Source organism: Crocodylus siamensis, chromosome 9, assembly GCF_052110815.1.
Source record: "Crocodylus siamensis isolate JL-2025a chromosome 9, ASM5211081v1, whole genome shotgun sequence".
NCBI classification, from domain to species: Eukaryota; Metazoa; Chordata; order Crocodylia; family Crocodylidae; genus Crocodylus; species Crocodylus siamensis.
In genome coordinates, this window is record NC_143403.1 from 42,713,604 (window position 1) to 42,731,605 (window position 18,002).

The following is an 18,002-nucleotide window of genomic DNA, read 5'->3' on the forward strand; positions in this document are numbered from 1 at the left end:
AAGAGTTGGAATAATCTAAATCAGAGTAAACCAGGTTTAATTCAGTGCTATCAGTTGCAAAAGTTTTAGCTTTAACTGAATTGGCTTTAAATTTATTTTAGTTAAATTGCAGTGATTGTCGAGAAGAACTTATGGCCCTAATGACAAAGTATATCTAGCTGGGTTTTTAGTTGTAGCCATGTTGGTCTAAGGACCTTGAATATCTACTATGGTAGAGTCTTCTTTACCTTTTGGCTCCCCCCCTTCCCGCTTTCCCTGCTCTACCTTTTTTTCCCCTAATTTCTACCTGTTTACATTCTCACTGACATCCTGCCACACTTTTAGCTTCTTTCATTCCTTGGAGTCTCAGAACAGCAGAGACTCCCTGTGCCTGAAGAAGGGTGATTACACCCAAAAGGTTGCAAAAAGCTTTTTTCCAGCTACTCAGTTGGTCTAATAAAAGATATTGCATCTACCCAAAGAACCTTGCCTACCTAAAGTACATCTAGACCTTTTCTGAAGTGATTTGTGTAAACAATTGGTGTAGCTTCCATGTGGCTCTTCTGCAACTAAGTGGAAGGAAACATGACCGTAATACCATCTGTGAGATTGTCTACTGAAAAGAGTAGAGTTCTGTTTTTGAAATCCTGTTTGGCTGTAAGTGAGCATATATTCAAAACATCCCTTAGTACTAATCTAGTAATATCTCCATAACTGAATGGGACTGGTAACTGCTTTCTGCTCATACTGTGTTCAGAGAAGAGTTGACTGATGGGATGAAGAGGGCTGGAATAGCACTTCCTCCCTAAATACCTGAAAAACTTGTCATATATATCAAGAAGTGGTGGTTGTGAATTGGGGCCTCTACTCTTGACAAACTAAGCACAGTACCTGTGTTTGAGGGTGGCATGAGAGGCGATAATGTTGAGCACTGGCTATCCCAAAACTATAACTGCTTTGCATATGTACATTCTGAACTTGAACATACAGCTTAAGCTGCATAATCATGGTTAAGATGTCTGATTCCTGTTTTCTTTGTTTTTGATGCTTTAGCTTTTTAGTGGCGAGATGTATCTGCAGTTGAATTCTGCCTAGTCTGCAGTTTTTCTTTCAAGGGACTCTTCTAGTCATCAGTGTCCATCACATTAAAGATGAGTAATGACTTTCTACCTCTGAATTGATTTATCTAAACAGTAGCATTTGTTGGGATTTTTTTAAAGCAGATCTCTCAAGAAGATGAAGCATCTTTAATAAGTTGTGGGGGGGGGCGGTGTTGAGTGAGTTGCTTGTATGGGCCAGTATCCACACCCTACTGAAACTGGTGCAGCCAAGATGGGCTGGCCACATTTCAAGAATACCCAACACTCACCTGCCGAAGAAAATCTTCTACAGTGAACTGTCAAATGGAGTTTGCTTTTGCGGCGTACCAAACAAGCGGTACAAGGACACCCTAAAGATGTCCCTAAGGAGTTTTGGCATTGACCCTGAGTCATGGGAGCAAATCGCTCATGACCATCCATCCTGGAAGTCGTCAGTCCAGAGTGGAGCACTGGCTTTCGAGCAGCGGCGCATGGCAGAGGCAGTGAGGAAGTGCGTGGCCAGGAAAAGGAGGACTTCTTGTGTCCAGTCCTCGTCGCTGTCCTGCCCCTGCTGCAGCATATTGTTCAGGGCAAAGATTAGGCTTATAAATCACCTGCATACCCATGCAAACTAGCCTCCACCCCCTTCCTCTCTCTTTTCTCTCTCTCTCCTTTCTCCTCTGTTTCTCCCTTTCTCTCTCCCTTTTTCTTTCCCGTTTCCTTTCTCTCTTCTTCCCTCCCCTGCTCCCCCACTGGATGCGGTTATCTTTGCTTGTGAAGGATGAACAACAACACTTGTACAGGCTCTTGCTAGTGCTCATGTGAGATGGCAGACAGTGAGCAAACTTCCTGCATGTGGCTGTCTGGATTCACTTCGTAGTGTCCCATAACTCTTTCCAGTTCAGGACTTTTGGGCAAGCATGGCTAGTCAGGTTGAGTTGTGTAGCAGTTCTATAATGTAGTGTCCATGGTGCGTTTGGCTTGAAGACATCTGACACTTGGACAGAATTGTAAATATAAAAGGCTAGTACTATGTGCTCCTGAGATGCTGTAATCCCAAGTAGTGGTTTGGGGTTTGTAGTAATAGAGTTGGAGTGGTACTTGTAGCTGTGAACGTCCAAGAAATATGCAAGAAGCGAGGGCTTTTTTGTGATACTTTTTAAGGTAATGGAAAGTATCCAGGACTGTTGAGTAAGTTTAGGCTGTCAGCTGCTTAAGAAAAGCATAGTCATTAGGGTCTCAGTCTGACCAGCACTTCTATACCTGAGTTCAGTGTTGGGCTCAAGTTTCACAGAAAGTCTGGAATTTTTCCTGTGCCATGTTTACACAGCACCTTGTACAATAGACTACTGTAGTCATGATTTCCAGGTTCTGTTATATTTTTAGATAAGTGTTTGCACTTGGCCACTTTTTTTTCTAGAGTGTATGGCAGGCTAGTTCCTTCTTGCCTATATCATCAGTCGGTGTCCAAGAGGAGCTTTGATTCACTGCGATCAGGAAAGAAACCGTACAAAAATATTTCTGAACTACTACCAGGAGGTTGCTTTGTTAGCCTTATTTATATGCCACCCTGAGTCTTTCTTTAGGAAGGGTAGCATATACACCAAACTAAATAAATAAAATCGTTAGTGAAGATGTCTTTTGAGGTAAACAGAATTAACAAGGGAGACTGTGTGTCAGGAAGGAAGAGAGCTCTTTGGGGTGCTTGTGAAACCAGAAGAATAGAGATTATGCTTTTAATAATAATGCTTTGTCAGAGTATCAGAGTGTGCTGTCTGACAACACACCTATAGTAAAAACAGCTTTTGTCTACTTCTAAACACTAGTAAAGTAAGTTTGCAAATATTCAGAAAGTTTCAGCATCTATTATTTGGTTCCTGAAAGGAAAGGTGCGTTCTGTTAGAAGGACAGGAGGCTCGTCTGGGATGCAGCTGAAGTTTGGCTGTTACTTTAGAACTTCTTACCGCTTAGTGTCTTCAGGAACTTGGAGCACAGAAGTGCGATTAAGTGAACTGTGTGGATTTTTAAACTACCTCACACTCTCTTGCACAATGCTTCTCCTGGACTTGTAGCTTTTGGGTACTGTTGTTTAACATTCATTGTATTTCAGAATGTGTACATAGTTAACATAATCATCAAGGAAGCAGCAGTGGTAGGGTTAGATGGAGTTTTAAAATTTTGGGGTGTCTTTTTGGGGGCCTGTTGTCTTGGTTGCTTCTCTTTTTTTTGTAGGATCCCTGAACTTTTCTGGAAAGCATGAGATACAAATCTACAAGATGAAGATGATTATTATGGCAGATGCATTTTACTGTATATAAGTTTGGTGGTCTTACTATGAATTGGGAAATGCTTCCTTCCCCACATCAGTTATCTCTGAGAGAAAAAGGGTGAGGATTTCCTCTCAAATTTTACAGATCCCTTGCAGGCTAGCTAGAAAAAAAATTTGCCCCACTCAAAACCTACATGGAGTTCAAGAGGTTCTACAGTCCTTTCAAATGTCCTGATCCTATACAGGATGTTCAAACTACTGTTTGATTTGTCTTTCCGTTCTGAGGTGAAGTCCATTTTCAGTGTCTGAGAAATAATTCTCCATGCAGAGATCCATAATTTTCTAGAAAATATCAGCTAGGTTTACCATACTTTCTGAGCCTCCTGCCTGACGAATTATTCTCACATTATGTTCCACTGAGTTTTCTTGGTTTGGTTGTTTTAATATGGATGTTCTGTGGATGCTGTTACAGAAAATCACTGCAGGTTCTCTCTCCAAGCCTCTGACATCATAGCACTGCTTTGGTGATTTCTGGTTGTCTCGGTGCTTACCAAAGTGTGGAGAATCTAGGATCACTGAGTAAGGTTAGGTTGAGGGGCATAACTTCCTGAGAGAGTGGGAACTTTTGTCATTTTATTTACAGATTAGGAAAATGTATTATGAGACTTTATACTGTATTGTCAGAACAAGGTGGCAGATGATGTTGATTCTGTTAACTAGGAACATCTCAACTCCTACCTTTCAATTAGCTCTCCATATTGCATGCCATAGTATTACCAAATTTTATCTGCAGACTTTACAAGTAGGGTTTCTCAGGTGGTGTCAGTTCCTGTGGTAGGGTACCATTTGATCTGTGTTTTGAGACCACTTACTGTAGGATAGTGATTATCATCTGCCTGCATCCTTAAATGGTGCTTCCGGTTTGATTGTTACTTCAGATTTCCCCTCTTACTTCTGAATAGCTAGCCTGTATGGACTGTTTCTCCACCCCCAGTACCCTCTTCTCCCAGTTCTGTTGTTTGTTCTGATAGAATATGGACAGGTCTAAGTCATGCCTTTACAAAAAGCGTACTGAAATTCAGTTGCTATACAGGAGATGGCAGATGCTGACACAGCAGTGAGATTAATGTACAAAACAGTTTAAGATGACTGGGTTCACTGGTTTGGCGTTATTGAGAGAGCTGTTTGGAGAACCTTTCAGAGACCGCTGTATAGTGGCATTTGCTAGTTGGTAGGTGCTACATTATTGGTACCATCAAAAGCTCCATTCTCCATTGCCAGCAAGCCAAGGAAGATAGGAGCTGTCTAAATGCAAATGTCTGACATCTGCAAACACACTGCGCTACAGTTGCTATATTGCAGCAGCACAGTTCTTTGCAGTTCCACTGTTCAAAAGCCTGGAGAGGGGGTTTTGTTCTTGATTGGCTGGAAACTGGAAGGCTTCAAGTCTCAGTTAATATTGTTGTTTACACATTAAACATAGCATTTAGCTGCTCCTGGATGTCACTGTTCTCCCTCCTGATTTTTTACAGTTGCTGGCTCTGGCTGAAGATTCAGAATGGGAGACAAGCCTATTTGGGAGCAGATTGGATCCAGCTTTGTACAACATTACTATCAGCTCTTTGATACCGACAGGACCCATTTAGGAGCAATATATGTAAGTACTTGTGGAAAGAGGGTGGTATGTCCCTTTGACTACTTTAAATTTGCTTCTTTTCTGAGGGGGAAGAAGATTCTTAACCTCTATTGGATTTAATTGATGTTTGTCCTAAATGCTTGCACAGCAGTGACAGATAGGTTTTGTTCCAATTCCTAAATATTGATCATCTTAATTCTGCTTTCTGGCTTATATCTTTGCTGGACTCTCTCATTTCTGTTTAATCTCTGGAGTATTTTTTACTTGTTTGAAGTTTGTGTAGTTATACTTGTAGCTGCTAGTGATGGGAAATTGTGACTGGTAGAGTAAGTTGTCCCATGGTGACATTTCTTTGTAGAAGCTATAATTCTTGCCTAGAATCAGATAAACTTGAGCTCAATCCTGGAGTTGCTAACTCAGTGTGACCAGCTTTCTGTGTGCCAGTCTGTGTACTGGGAACAGGATCATTCTGTTTCTTGTTACAGAAGGGAGTAATGTGGACTACAGGATTTAACACCCCCACTGCCTGCTCTGTGTCTGAATACTTATTCAGGTTTATTTTTCAAGGACTGAGGGGTTATGGCAAAAAGTTTCTGTGCTGTCTGTCTGCTCTTTACTTATTGTGCACCTCCAGACTTTCTCTTTCCTGGCTGCACAGGAAGCAGGCATAGGCCTGTCAATTATGGCTTGATTTAGTTTAAGTTTCCATCTGTATCTGACAGCTGCAGCTTATGACTCTTGGAGCTCAGGCTGTATTTTTCATCAGAGCACAAGAATTTAAAGCTTGTTCATTTGGCTCCAAGTTATTTATTTGGCTTCCCAGATTAAAGCCATCTGTGACTGTCTTGCTTCCATCTCCACAGCAGTCCTACCTTGACCAAATCCCTAGCAGGGTAGAGAGACCTGAAACAAAGAGAAAAGCTAGGAACTGTCTATTCCATTGCCTTCTTTCTACCTTGCATTGAGAGATACTCTGTTACCCAGCAGCAAAACTCAGGCCAGAGTGCCGCCTCCTGAGGATTTGCTGGGGAAAAATAGCCCCATCAGTGCTACCTATCTCTGTTATTGGTCCTTGCTCCCTCCAATTCATGAAGCAGTTGTCAGTTGGCATGGTGGAGACACTGCTCCTGCATCCTCTACAGTAACTCCCTTGAAGAAAAAAACATCTTCTAGAGGTTGGGCAGGAGTTCGGCAAACCATGCCACCTGCCACTGTTTCTCATTCTGCCCTTCTGGCACCTGTCTCAGTTACCATATCTACCAACTGCAGAGAGCCCCTTCACTGTAGTGACTGCAGTAGTGAATCAACAGGTATATATCACATTTTTTTGTAGATCTTCAGACAGTGTCTAGAAGAGACCTTCACTTGCAGAATTTCTCCAGTGATTGCAAGGTCCCTCTAGGACATAGGCCCTTTAATTATCCCAGTTATGCTTTACCCTTCCCGTACAAACCTAAACAGCCAAAGACTTTTGTAGCCCTCAAATTGTCTTAAGCTGAATTTGGCAGTTAGAGGATTTCTTATTAGCTCTTTCTCCAGTTGTACCCACGCTTGGCACATTGCTGATGGCCATGCTTACTTTCACACTAGCTGTTTTCTAACAAAAGAAGCTCCAACCAAGTTTCAGCCAAGCTCCAACACTTTTCCCCTTAGAAATACCTGGAGAACCCAGAACTGTTAGACTTGGACCTATGTCATGCTTAGAAAGCCAAGAAATGAAACCCAGACTAAAAAGATCTTTGAGTCAGTGTATTGTGACCGCTTATAGGAACAGCATTTAAAAAAGCAGACAGTCCTTGTTCCCAGAGGAACCTAAATAAAGATACTTTCAAATCATCTGAGGTCTGCTGACTCTCAGCAGGTAGCAGGAAACTGCTGCTAGAATGGACTGTTTTGTTTCTTGGTTTGGCTGAAGTCTGGGTCATATACCGCAGAGCCACTTGGCTCATTGCATTGTGTTTGTACAAAAACAAATTATTGCCTGAACTTTTGGGAATAGATTGTCAAAAGACATGGGCCATGAATAAATCACATCATCCCTTGAAACATAGAGCAGCTAACAGCTATGTTACTTGGGCAGTCAAGTAGCCAGTGTGATATTCAATCTTTTAGTGGGCTTTTGAAGTATGGCTTTTGAAGTATGGCCTTGGAAAAAAGTCCTCTGTTTGATAGTATAAGCAAGTTGGTCTATATCAGTGGTGCTCAACTTGTTGGCCCTGTGGGCCAGATAAGTGACCCAGGGCTGGTCTGTGGAACAGATTGAGCCCTAGACACCAAAATCAGGCCTGGTGTCACCCTCTCCCTGCCCTGTGTGCCGGGATGGGGCCCAGTACCACCCCGTTCCTGCCCCACATGCTAAATTTGGACCCCAGGATCCCGGTGCCGTACCTGCTGGGATTGGGTCTCTGAGGCTTGGTCCCTGGGTTTCTTGCGTAATCACATTGGCTGGGGGTTGAGCACCCCTTGTCTCAGTGAATTAATCCTAAATGCCAGCTCACTGAGATACGTGATGGCTGTTGTCAGTATTTATTAGACAGTAATTTGTTGTAGTGATTTTGACAAATGGTAAATGAAAAAGAGCAATATTTTACTGAAACCAATACAAACCACTAGCAAGAACAGCCTGGAAGGAACAAGGTGGTGCTGTGTTCTGTGGCATAGTACAGTAGCGTGGATTAAATCATTACTTTTAAAAACTTTTGTCTTTAATTGCTGCAGTTACTATTTTGTACTAGTGTGTTGTTGTTTTGTTTTTTAAATAGCTTGATTTTTTTTTTACACAGTTAATGCGTTTCATAATTTGTTTAACTTCATGAAAAGCCCCAGGATCCCTTTTTTAACTAGAACACACACAAAGTTGACAAGCTCATAGCCGGCACTATATTTGCAAACAGTAACATATTCTGATTAATTGAACAACTAGAAATTGGAAATGTTGAAATGCTTCTGTCAGACTGTGCTGTTTTATTAGGGCTTGCAATGACCATATGCTTTCAGCATTAAGAGTTTCAGAGAAGGCTGAGATTTCAGAAACTCTGAGCATCTGAGAGTGTCCAGATGAGGGAGCGTAATTTTTGCAGTGATTTCGATATGTTACAATAACTGCTAAGGGAGCTGTTTTCGTCACATGACAGATGTCAGTATCTGCTCTCCACATTCATCTGAATAGTTGGTTTTAATTTGAGGCCCTTGGCAGATATTCAGTTAAACGTGCAATTCATGGATTCATAGATGTTAGGGGATGGAAGGGACCTTGTAGATCATCGGGTCCAGCCCCCCCTACACTAGGCAGGAAGAGACATTTGGGGTCAAGTGACCCCAGCGAGGTGACTGTACAGCAAGGGTGGGCAAAATATGGCCCGCCAAGAGCTTTTGTCAGGCCTGCAGAGCCCCTTCAAAACCTAGTAATGGCAGCTGCCTGTCTAAAAGCCTCCAGCAGCAGCCAGTGGCACCAGCTGCAGGACCTTAGGCTGTTTACTTGGTTTTTGGTTGGGAGGCAACCAACCCTGACCTCAGCCTGACCCAGCTGGCCTTTCCCTGCCCCTGGCTCAGGCCACTTTGCAGCTCAAGAGGGGCAGGGGGGCTGGGCCAGAACCTGTGGTGCTGGTGAGGGGAAGGAGAGTCTGGGCCAGCTTCTGCCTCCTGCACAGGACGAGAAAGAACCCTGTTGTGCAGGTCAGCCCAGGAAAGCCGCTGCTGGGCTGGCTTTCCCCATGCTGTGCCGCTCGGGCCATGCCGGGTTGGGCTGCGTCGGCACTGGGCAGGGGAAGCAGCAGCTGGGCCGGCTGTGCCACGTGCAGCTCTGGCCTGGTCAGCACCAGGGTGGAAAGGTGGCAGCTGAGCTGTGTGCCACTTGGGACCGGCTAGGTGGGCTGGCTGAGGTAAGGGGAAGCTGCGGCTTTGCCTTGTATGGTTTGGGCAAGGCTGGACAGGCACCAGGGAGAGAGAAAGCTGCTCCTGGGCCAGTCCCGAGCAGCACATGGCTCAACTGCCACCTCTTCTGGCCGTGCTGACCCAGCCGGGCTCCTCCTGTCCACAGCAGCACATGGGAAGCCAGCTTCAGCTGCATGCCACTTTTCCTGGCTGGGCCCTTCCCATCCAGAGCAGCATGTGGCTGAAGCCGGCTTCCCACGTGGTGCTGGGGACGGGGTGAGCCCGGCTGGGTCAGCACCAACCAGCAGAAGCGGTGGCGGAGCCTCCTGCTTTTTGGAACCAGCTGACGCAGGTAGGGGGAAAGTGCAGCTGCACTTGGGGAAGGTGCGGCTGGGCTGGTGTCAGTCCCATGCCACTTGATAGGGGATGGGATGGGATGGGATGGGCTGGCACCGGGGAGGGAAAGCTACAGCCGAGCCCCCTTCGGCTCAGGATGGGATGGGTCCTACAGCACTAGAGGGGGCTGTGCTGGTGAGGGGACCTGAGTCTGGGATGGGTTCTGGTGTGTCACAGGAGGAGGGTGGGGTGGGCTGGGATGGGTCAGGGCCAGGTCATGCTGGCACCAGTGAGGGGTGGGGGGGTTGGCCAGCTTTTGATGCCTGGGGCCTGATGGGGTGGGCTGGGTCTTTGCTTGTGGGTGGGGTCTGGTGACCAGTACTGGTGAGGGGAAGGGAGGCTGGGCTAGCTTCTGCTGGCCTGTAGGTAAGGAGGGGCTGAGCTGGGTCCTGCCCCACAGTTGAGGGGAAGGGAAGGGTGGGTTGGCTTCTGCTGTGCTGTGGTGTGCCAGCCCCTGCCTTGCAGCTAGGAACACTTGCTGGGAGGGGATAGGTCTGGCCATGAGGTCCTGACCTTGTAGCTGGGAACCAGGTACTGCTGGCTTCTTGTCCCCCATGCAGGTCCAGACTTGCAGCTGGCCACCATCTGCTGCAGCCAGAACAGGACAGGCAGGGCTGGCTCCTTGCTGTACTATGCAGGTCTGGGGCTTGTAGTCAGGAACTGCTTGCCATTGGAGCCATGGGCAGCCTAAGGTGGGCTAGGCCGTGTTAGGCACATAGGTCTAGTGCTCCTAGTGCAGTTACTGGTACACCTACCAAGTTCCCCCAATCACCTGGGCAGCTGTTATAATATCCCTAATCTTAAAACTCCACAGAAGAATAATTTGGATATGAGCATACCAAAGAAGGGAAGGTAAATGTTGAATGTTGAATATTCAACAAGGAATGGACCGTTAAATATTTTTTTACTGAAGTAGGTAGGAAAGCTGTGTGCTTAATTTGCAAAGAAAGTGTAGCCGTATTCAAAGAATACAATTTGAATCAGCATTTTGAGACCAAGCATGCATCCAAATATGAAAAATTGTCAGCCCAAGAAAAAGCAAAGGAAGCAGAGGAGATGGTTGCTGCAATGCAGAAAGAGCACAGTTTTTTTTTCACAAAAGCATTGGCAGCACAGGGTGAAATTATGAAAACAAGTTGTTGCACACACAGTCGCCAAGAGGAGGTAAGGAATGTGTACTCAAGTTTGCTGAAAATTTGTGCCCAGACAAGAAAAAGCAGTTTGAGAATGTTAGTGGCACACTGTTATGAGACTTATTGGAGATATCTCTGAGAACCTGCACCAGCAATTAAAAAGTAAGGTAAATGATTTCTCATACTTTGCGTTGGCACTCAATGACAGTTGTGATGTCAAAGACACAACCCAGTTGTTGATTTTCAGTCGAAGAATCACTGAAAATTTTAAGCTTTCAGAAGAATTGGCATCAACGCAGTAAACGAAAGACACAACAACTGGAAAAGATTTATTGGACGCAGTAAATTAATCTGTCAAAATTGGGAATGGACTGGAAAAAATTGATGTATGAGACCACTGATGGAAGCCCAAACTTGATAGGCATACATGTTGGATTGCTCAAAAGAATTCAAGATCAAGTCAAAGAAACAAATCCAGAACAGAGAATTATTTTTTTACACTGTATCATTCATCAAGAGGCCCTTTGTAAAAATGTTCTAAAACTAAGCACTGTTGTAGACATGGTTACAAAAGTGGTCAACTGCATTCGAGCAAGAGGATTAAACCACAGGCAATTTGTAGCTGTGCTAGAGGAGTCTGAATCTGAGTACACAGATGTTCTGTATCATACCAATGTAAGATGGCTCAGTTTGGGTAACATTTTGAAAAGAGCATGGAAACTGAGAGCTGAGATTTCCTTTCATGTTCAAAAATGAACCAAAGATTTGGATTTCCCACAGCTAAATGATGCAGATTTGCTCTCTGATTTTGCATTTGCCATTGATATTATGGGCTACATGAATGATCTGAATTTACAACTGCAAGGGAAGGGGCTTTCTGCTCATGAATTGCATTCCAATGCCATGTCACTTACGATGAAAGAACTCCTTTTCTCCCATCAGATGGAAAACAAAGGTTTCGGCCATTTTCCTACATTGCAACAGATTGCTGTTTCTAATCAGACCCCCCAAAAATACATATCGCTACTACTGCAGTTGCAGGCTGAATTTTCTCGCCAATTTGAAGATTTTTGAATAATAGAAAAAGACTTGTGTTTGGTCTCCTCACCTTTCACATTCACTATGACAGTGCTCCATGTGACCTGCAACTTGAGCTTATTGACCTGCAGTGTGATGCACTGCTTGCAGAGCAATTCATATCAGTTCCACTTCCTAGCTTTTATGCCTCTCTCAATGAACAGAAGTTTTCAAAGATCAAGGCTCATGCCCAAAAGACACTTGCTGTTTGGATCAACGTATGTATGTGAGCAGGCATTTTCTGTAATGAAAATCAACAAATCAAACATTAGATCTTCAATTTGCAATGACCACCTTGCAGCAGTGCTCCACATTGCAACAACAGAGATGATGCCTGGTTTTGATTTTCTTGTTAATGCACATCAGAGGCTTCATTCTTTGCATTGAGTTCCTTTGTTTGTCTTTAAGTTAATCATTTAAGTTATTTATATTATGGTTGTGTGTTTGTCGTGTTGTTTTTGGGAGCATTAAGTTAAGTTAATCACAACTCAAATTATCTTTTTAAATAAAATTAAAATCTGTTATAGTAGATGTTTGATTTTTAGTATATGCTACTTTATACCTTGTTAAAATGATTTGTTCTGAAAGATTTTATGTGTGTAGTCCTTGACTCGATTGGTTTGGCTCCATTCTGGGGGAGGTCTGATGCCTCTGAAACCCCACTGCTGGGGCAGGATGTTAGAGGGGTCACAACCCCTTGTTACCTGGTAAGTTGTGTGTGTGTCTCGTGGCCCATAGGGCAGAACTCTTGGGGCCCCAGGAGCAGGCCACGCACTGTGAGGGTGGACGCTGGTGTTGGGCAGTGTTTCCCAGTCAAGGCGTACACCTTCTGATATCAGGGATCATGTGATGAAGGCAGGGGATTCTGAGACAGTTATGGTGAGCAGGGCAGTTTGGTGTTGGGTGGGTGGGTCTTATGACACAGACCATATGACAGGGTGTAACTTTCAGTTCCAAGGCCACCTCCCCAAAAGGAGTACTTCTAGGGGCAAGGGGACAGACTTCTGGTGGCAATAGTCAGGGGTTAAGGGGCGGGACTTCTGGTCCCAAGATGGCAACCAGGTGGTAGGGCAGCTGTCAAGGGGTGGGGCTACCCATGCAACCCTTGACACCTCACCAAAACTCATCAAGCAGCCTTCCACCTGAAATAATTGCCCACCCCTGCTGTCCTGTCTCTTTTTGAAGATTTCCAGAGTAGGTGACTGCACCAACGAGTTTATTCCACAGTCTGGACGCCCTGACTGTGAAGGAGTTTTTCTTTGAGCCTGAAGCAGCCTTCCAGGAGTTTGTATCCATTGCTCCTAGTCTTCCCCAGGGGTGCCTTGGTGGACAGCTGTTCACTGAGTTCTTGATGTAGCGGCAAGCCGCTACCAAGTTCCCACTCAGCCTTCTCTTCTGTAGGCTGAAGAGGCCCAAGTCCCTCAGCCTCTCTTCGCATGGCTTGTCTTGTAAGACCCTGATCATACGGCTGGCTCTTCTCTGGACCCTCTCAAGTTTTTCCATGTCCTTGTTGATTATTATCTTGTTCCCTGTAATTATTATCTTGCTTCTCTTTCCCCATGGTCTGGTGAAATACCAACCTGATCCATGATCCCAACAATTGCATCTTGTAGAATCATAGAAAGTTAGGGTTGAAAGGGACCTTGGGAGGTCATCTAGTCTAGCCTCCTGCTCAAAGCAGGACCAGCCCCAGCTAGATCATCCCAGCCAAAGCTTTCTCTAGCTGGGTTTTGAAAACATCCAAGGATAGAGCTTCCACTACCTCTCTGGGTAACCTGTTCCAATGTTTTACTACCCTCCTAGTGAGAAAATTCTTCTGAATATCTAACCCTAAACTTCCCTTTCTGCAACTTGAGACCATTGCTCCTTGTTTTGTTGTAGAAGTCAATCAGGTTGGTCAGACGTGACTTGCCCTTGGTGAACCCATGATGAGTGTTCCTAATCACCTTTTTTTCCTCCAAGTGCTTAGAAATTGATTCCTTGAGGATCTGGTCCATGATTTTTTTCCAGGGACTGAGGTGAGGCTGACTGGTCTGTAGTTCTGTGGATCCTACTTCCATTTCTTAAATATGGGCACTATGTTTGCCCTTTTTCAATCATCTGGGACCTCTCCAGATCACCATGAGTTTTCAAAGATGATGGCCAATGGCTCTGCAATCACATCAGTCAAATCCCTCAACACCCTTAGGTGCATCCCATCCGGCCTCATGGACTTTTACACGTCCAGCTTTTCTAAGTAGTCCCTAAGCTGTTCTTTCGCCTGCTCCCCAAACTGTGCTTCCTGGTGCAGTAGTCTTGGGGCTGACCTTGCCTGTGAAGACTGAGGCAAAAAAGCTATTGAGCACTTCAGCCTTTTGTGCATCCACCATCACAAGGTTGTCTCCCCAGTTCAGTAAGAGACCCACGCTTTCCCTGATCCTCCTCTTGTTACTGACATACTTGTAGAAACCCTTCTTGTTATCCCTTCCTAGCTCCAGTTAACTGATTGGCACTTCCACCCCGGGAATGCATCTGAGCCAAGGGCTCTGAGTTTCCGAGACTGGGAGCACTGATCAGCTGTTTGGTCTGGCCACGCATTCAATTTAAGGAGTGATGGGAACCAGTCACAGTTATTACACATTTTGTGTAATACCTTTGTGGCTTATTCCCTAATTTATTGGGCCACTAATTGCATGAATGTGTGACTGGGTTACTTAAAACAGGATTAACTAGTGTAATGTCTATCAGTGGCCTGAAATGCATTTGAAAGGTGTGAGGGGAATGCTATATGATTAGTGCTAAATGTGGGGAGTGCTATATGATTAGTTGGCTGATGAACAACTGAATCAATGTAGCTGAAATGTGGAAAAGTTTGCCAGTAACAGTAGATTTGCACACACAATTTTTCAGTCAGGAGACTGAGGGACAGCATATCAGCTCATACTGTCTGTGTAGTTAGTTTCTTTAACAATCGTCTTGTATCTGCCAAGCACAGGCAGGAAAGTGACTATGCATTTCTTATGCCTTCTGAAGTAAGAGAGAATACTATTGTGTGTTGCTAAAAGTTTCAATGCAGTCAGAGTTTATGAAAATCTATGGGTGTGGGAAGAATAGAAGCCAGCTTTTAGCTTAATTTTTTAAAAGTTGGTTTGAAGAGTGGGGCTGAGGAATTGTTTCAGTCACCAGTAGCAATAACACTTAGCCATGGAGTAAGGAATTCACGTTCAGTTGCTGAAGGTTTTCAGGGTGGAAGAAGAAAAATTCACAACAGAAGTGGTGGCAAAATATGCATTGCTCTGAAAGCATTATTATCATGCATTAATGATGCATCGCTTCCTAACATTTATACTGTCCCCACATGTGCTATTTTCCAGTCATGCTAGAAGACTCCAGAGCTGTGTGAAACAGCACCGTTCTGCTTTGACTGATGTTTTGGTGGAACAGTGTTTCATTTAGTTTTGTTTAATTTTGAAAGCACCGTTCCGTTTCGTGTTGAACCTGTTTCACTGTTTCGCCCATAGGCTATTCCATACCCAGTGCTAGTGGCAGCACGGATCTTCCCAGCATGGGCTGTACCCAGCACCAGTCCCAGCCAGGAGCACTAGCCTCCTGTCATCCTGCAGGCAGATTGGGGGCTTGCCTGCACCCCCAGGAGGGCTGCAGGGACTATGTTGGACTCCTCCTCCTGGGGGTGCGGGCCCCGATCGGCCTGCTGGGGGAGGCTGTTCCTGTCACCTGGGACAGTCCTTGGCACAGCCCGCACCCAGCGCCAGGAAGATCAGTGCTACCACTGGCCCCAGCCAGCAGCACCAGCCTCCTGTCATCTGGCAGGCAGATTGGGGGCTTGTCTGCACCCCTGGGAGGGCTGCGGGGACTGTGCTGGACTGCTCCCGGGGGTGAGGGCCCCTGATCTGCCTGCTGGAAGACAGGAGGCTGGTGCTGCCAGCTGTAGCTTGAGCCGTCCTGGGCCCCCTGCTTTTTGGGCCCTGCAGAGCTGGGTGGTGTGGCCATGGCAACTCTGCACCGTCGTCACCAGCTTCGTGTCCGGCCACCCGCTACCCCCCTGATGGCACTGCCACCAGTGGTGGGGGCTGTGCAGGCAGGCCCCTGATCTGCCTGCCAGATGACAAGAGGCTGCTGCTGCCAGCTGGGACTGGTGCTGAAGCCAAATAAACCTGGCTTTGAAACTTGAAATGTTTTGAAACTTTCAAAATGTTTTGAGTGCCATTGTTTTGTTTCAAAGGCTTTTGTTTGTTTTGTTTTTGCTGTTTCAAGCTCAAAATACATTGAAACAGCTTCGAAACAAAACACCAGGTGAAATTTTGCACAGTCCTAGAAGACTCTACTATACTTCAATATGCTGGAGACTTATACTGAAAATGGGTTTCTGCTGACAGTAATTCAGTTGAAATTACTTTGGCTTTGAGTCATTTTCTCTTGTGAAATACTTGGAAACTGTAATCACTGTTTGGTGACAGAAATCTCAAGCAAACAAGCATAAGTGAAAACAAGGGTGAGACCACGAAATAAAACTTGCAGTGGTTAACGACTCATGTCTCTCCTGTTAGTGTTGAAAGACTGCTTTCATAGCTTAGTTTGGTGCAAGCAGTTATGTGAATGGGAACACACAAGACTTCAACTATGGCTTTTTGTCTCAAGTAATTTAATTTGCAAAATCTTGTGCATCCTCAGCCAATTGAGTAATAGTGGTGTAGTGAAGTGATGCTTTTTTGGATTGTGGATGGTAATTTGGCTTTAAAATGTTATACTATAAAAATGTATACTGTTATATAAAACTTTCACAAATTTGACCTTTTATTCAATGCTCAATTTGTTGCATTTTTGTATGGACACAGACTACATGCTACTTTTGGTTTATAAGCAGTTGCGAATAATAGTTTTCATATTTTCAGTGGTTTGCCAATAAATCTATACTGTTCAGGAAAAATCCTGATCCTAATGACACTGGCATTTGCTTAAACTGTGCTTGTAATTCATTTAAATGTGGACATTAAAATTGTAACAGAACAAAATCTTTCAGTTAGGTTGAAGCTTTGGAAAAATTAAGCTAAATCAAGGATGTATTTAAAAAAAAAGTTTATTCAAATAATCCATTCTTCACTTTATGGGAGTGAGACATCTCTGAGTGCATTTGCTGACCAAATTCTCTGTTGAATGTGCTAAGTGGCTTTAACAAACTAGAGATAGGGCAGGCCTCTTTTACATGTTAAGTGTTCAAAATGTCTGTCTCAATCTAAATTGGCTAAAGTATTAGACAACTTTATAGAGAACCATCTGGCCTTTTTGTGTGAACATTCTTGATCTTCTAAACTTCTACATTTCTGTAATTTATTTTTTACTGGATTTGTAAAGGAGTGTGAAGGATTTATATTTGCTTCAGTGATCTCCTTCCTTTCCCTTTTCTTCTTATCCTTCTTTAATTCCTTCTGTAGAAGATGAAGGGGGACTTATTTCCTGTTCTCTGACATAAGTGGAATAGATTTTTTTTTTTTTTTTTTTTTTTTTTGGCCAATAGAATCCTGTTTGTGACGTTTTATTACTGTCTAGCCCCACATAATGTCATTTGCATTGCATTTGATCTTTGGGTTCTTTCCCCCTGTCTCCCCTTCAGGTAATTTCCTCACAGCTGTGTTCTAAGGCTACAGGATAAGTAGTTTTTTCCCTTATTAATAGCACTGCCAATCAACTGATCTAGCTATAGGTAACAGTGCAAGCATTTAATTGTTGTATAGAGTTTATTGCTTTGTAGAGAAGCATACAAAATATAATGCTCCAGTTCTCTTGGAGAAATTGAATGTTTAATCTCTGAAGTCAGGGTGAGCTCTGTTTCAGAAACAAGTGAGGACCAACATGTTGTTAGTAGGTCTTTCCTTGCTATGTTTAAGAGGGAAGGAAAGCTGAGACTTAACATTTTCTTGTCTGTTTCAGATTGATGCATCATGCCTTACGTGGGAAGGGCAGCAATTCCAGGGCAAAGCAGCTATAGTTGAAAAACTCTCCGTAAGTCTGTGGTTTTGTTTTGTTTTTTTTCAAACATCTGGTCTGGCATAGAATGCTCAGGATCTAAATTGCTTTGTTCCTCAGCTGGAGTAAAAATTTCAGAAGTGACTTAATGGTTCCAAATTGCTTAGATGTTCAGAAAATATTACCCCTAGAGTTCCATGTAGAGAAGTGATTGCACCTTGGATGTGTTAGGTAAGGCAGGTTCTAATTTAAATTTGTCTCATCTGGCTCTGAAGTATTCAGGATATTAATTTCACAGAACACTTATTCTTTCTCTTTCCAAAATAATTGGAAAGTTTGATTGGTTAGTTAAGGTTCAGAGCACTGAAGTGTTCTCTTTTTGAGTTGTCTGGCATGTTCTTCTGGGCTGTTTGGGACCTGATGAGTAGGAACTGACTCTCCTTCACCCACAGGCTGCTAGCTTACAGCATCATAGCTGGTCATTGCCTAGAAGGGATGATGGGATTTGGTGGTCAAATTTATTTTTATTGGACTTAGATGTCTACTCTTCATTGCAGTTCACAACTCTGGAGATGCTTCCTCTGTCTCCAAGGGGA

General features: G+C 44.1%; 1 protein-coding gene across 5 annotated transcripts in view; it reads left to right on the plus strand.

Moving 5' to 3' along the window:
• NUTF2 (nuclear transport factor 2) overlaps positions 1–18,002 on the plus strand; it is a 66,763-nt gene that overhangs the window by 34,456 nt on the left and 14,305 nt on the right. For 2 of the 5 annotated variants that reach the window (XM_090062393.1, XM_090062392.1), the window contains 3 exons: positions 1,033–1,130; positions 4,858–4,984; positions 17,371–17,442. In XM_090062393.1, the coding sequence (XP_089918519.1) occupies positions 4,886–4,984; positions 17,371–17,442 (171 nt within the window). In that variant the 5' untranslated portion in view covers positions 1,033–1,130; positions 4,858–4,885. The other 3 variants (XM_090062390.1, XM_090062394.1, XM_090062391.1) reach the window with 2 other exon arrangements.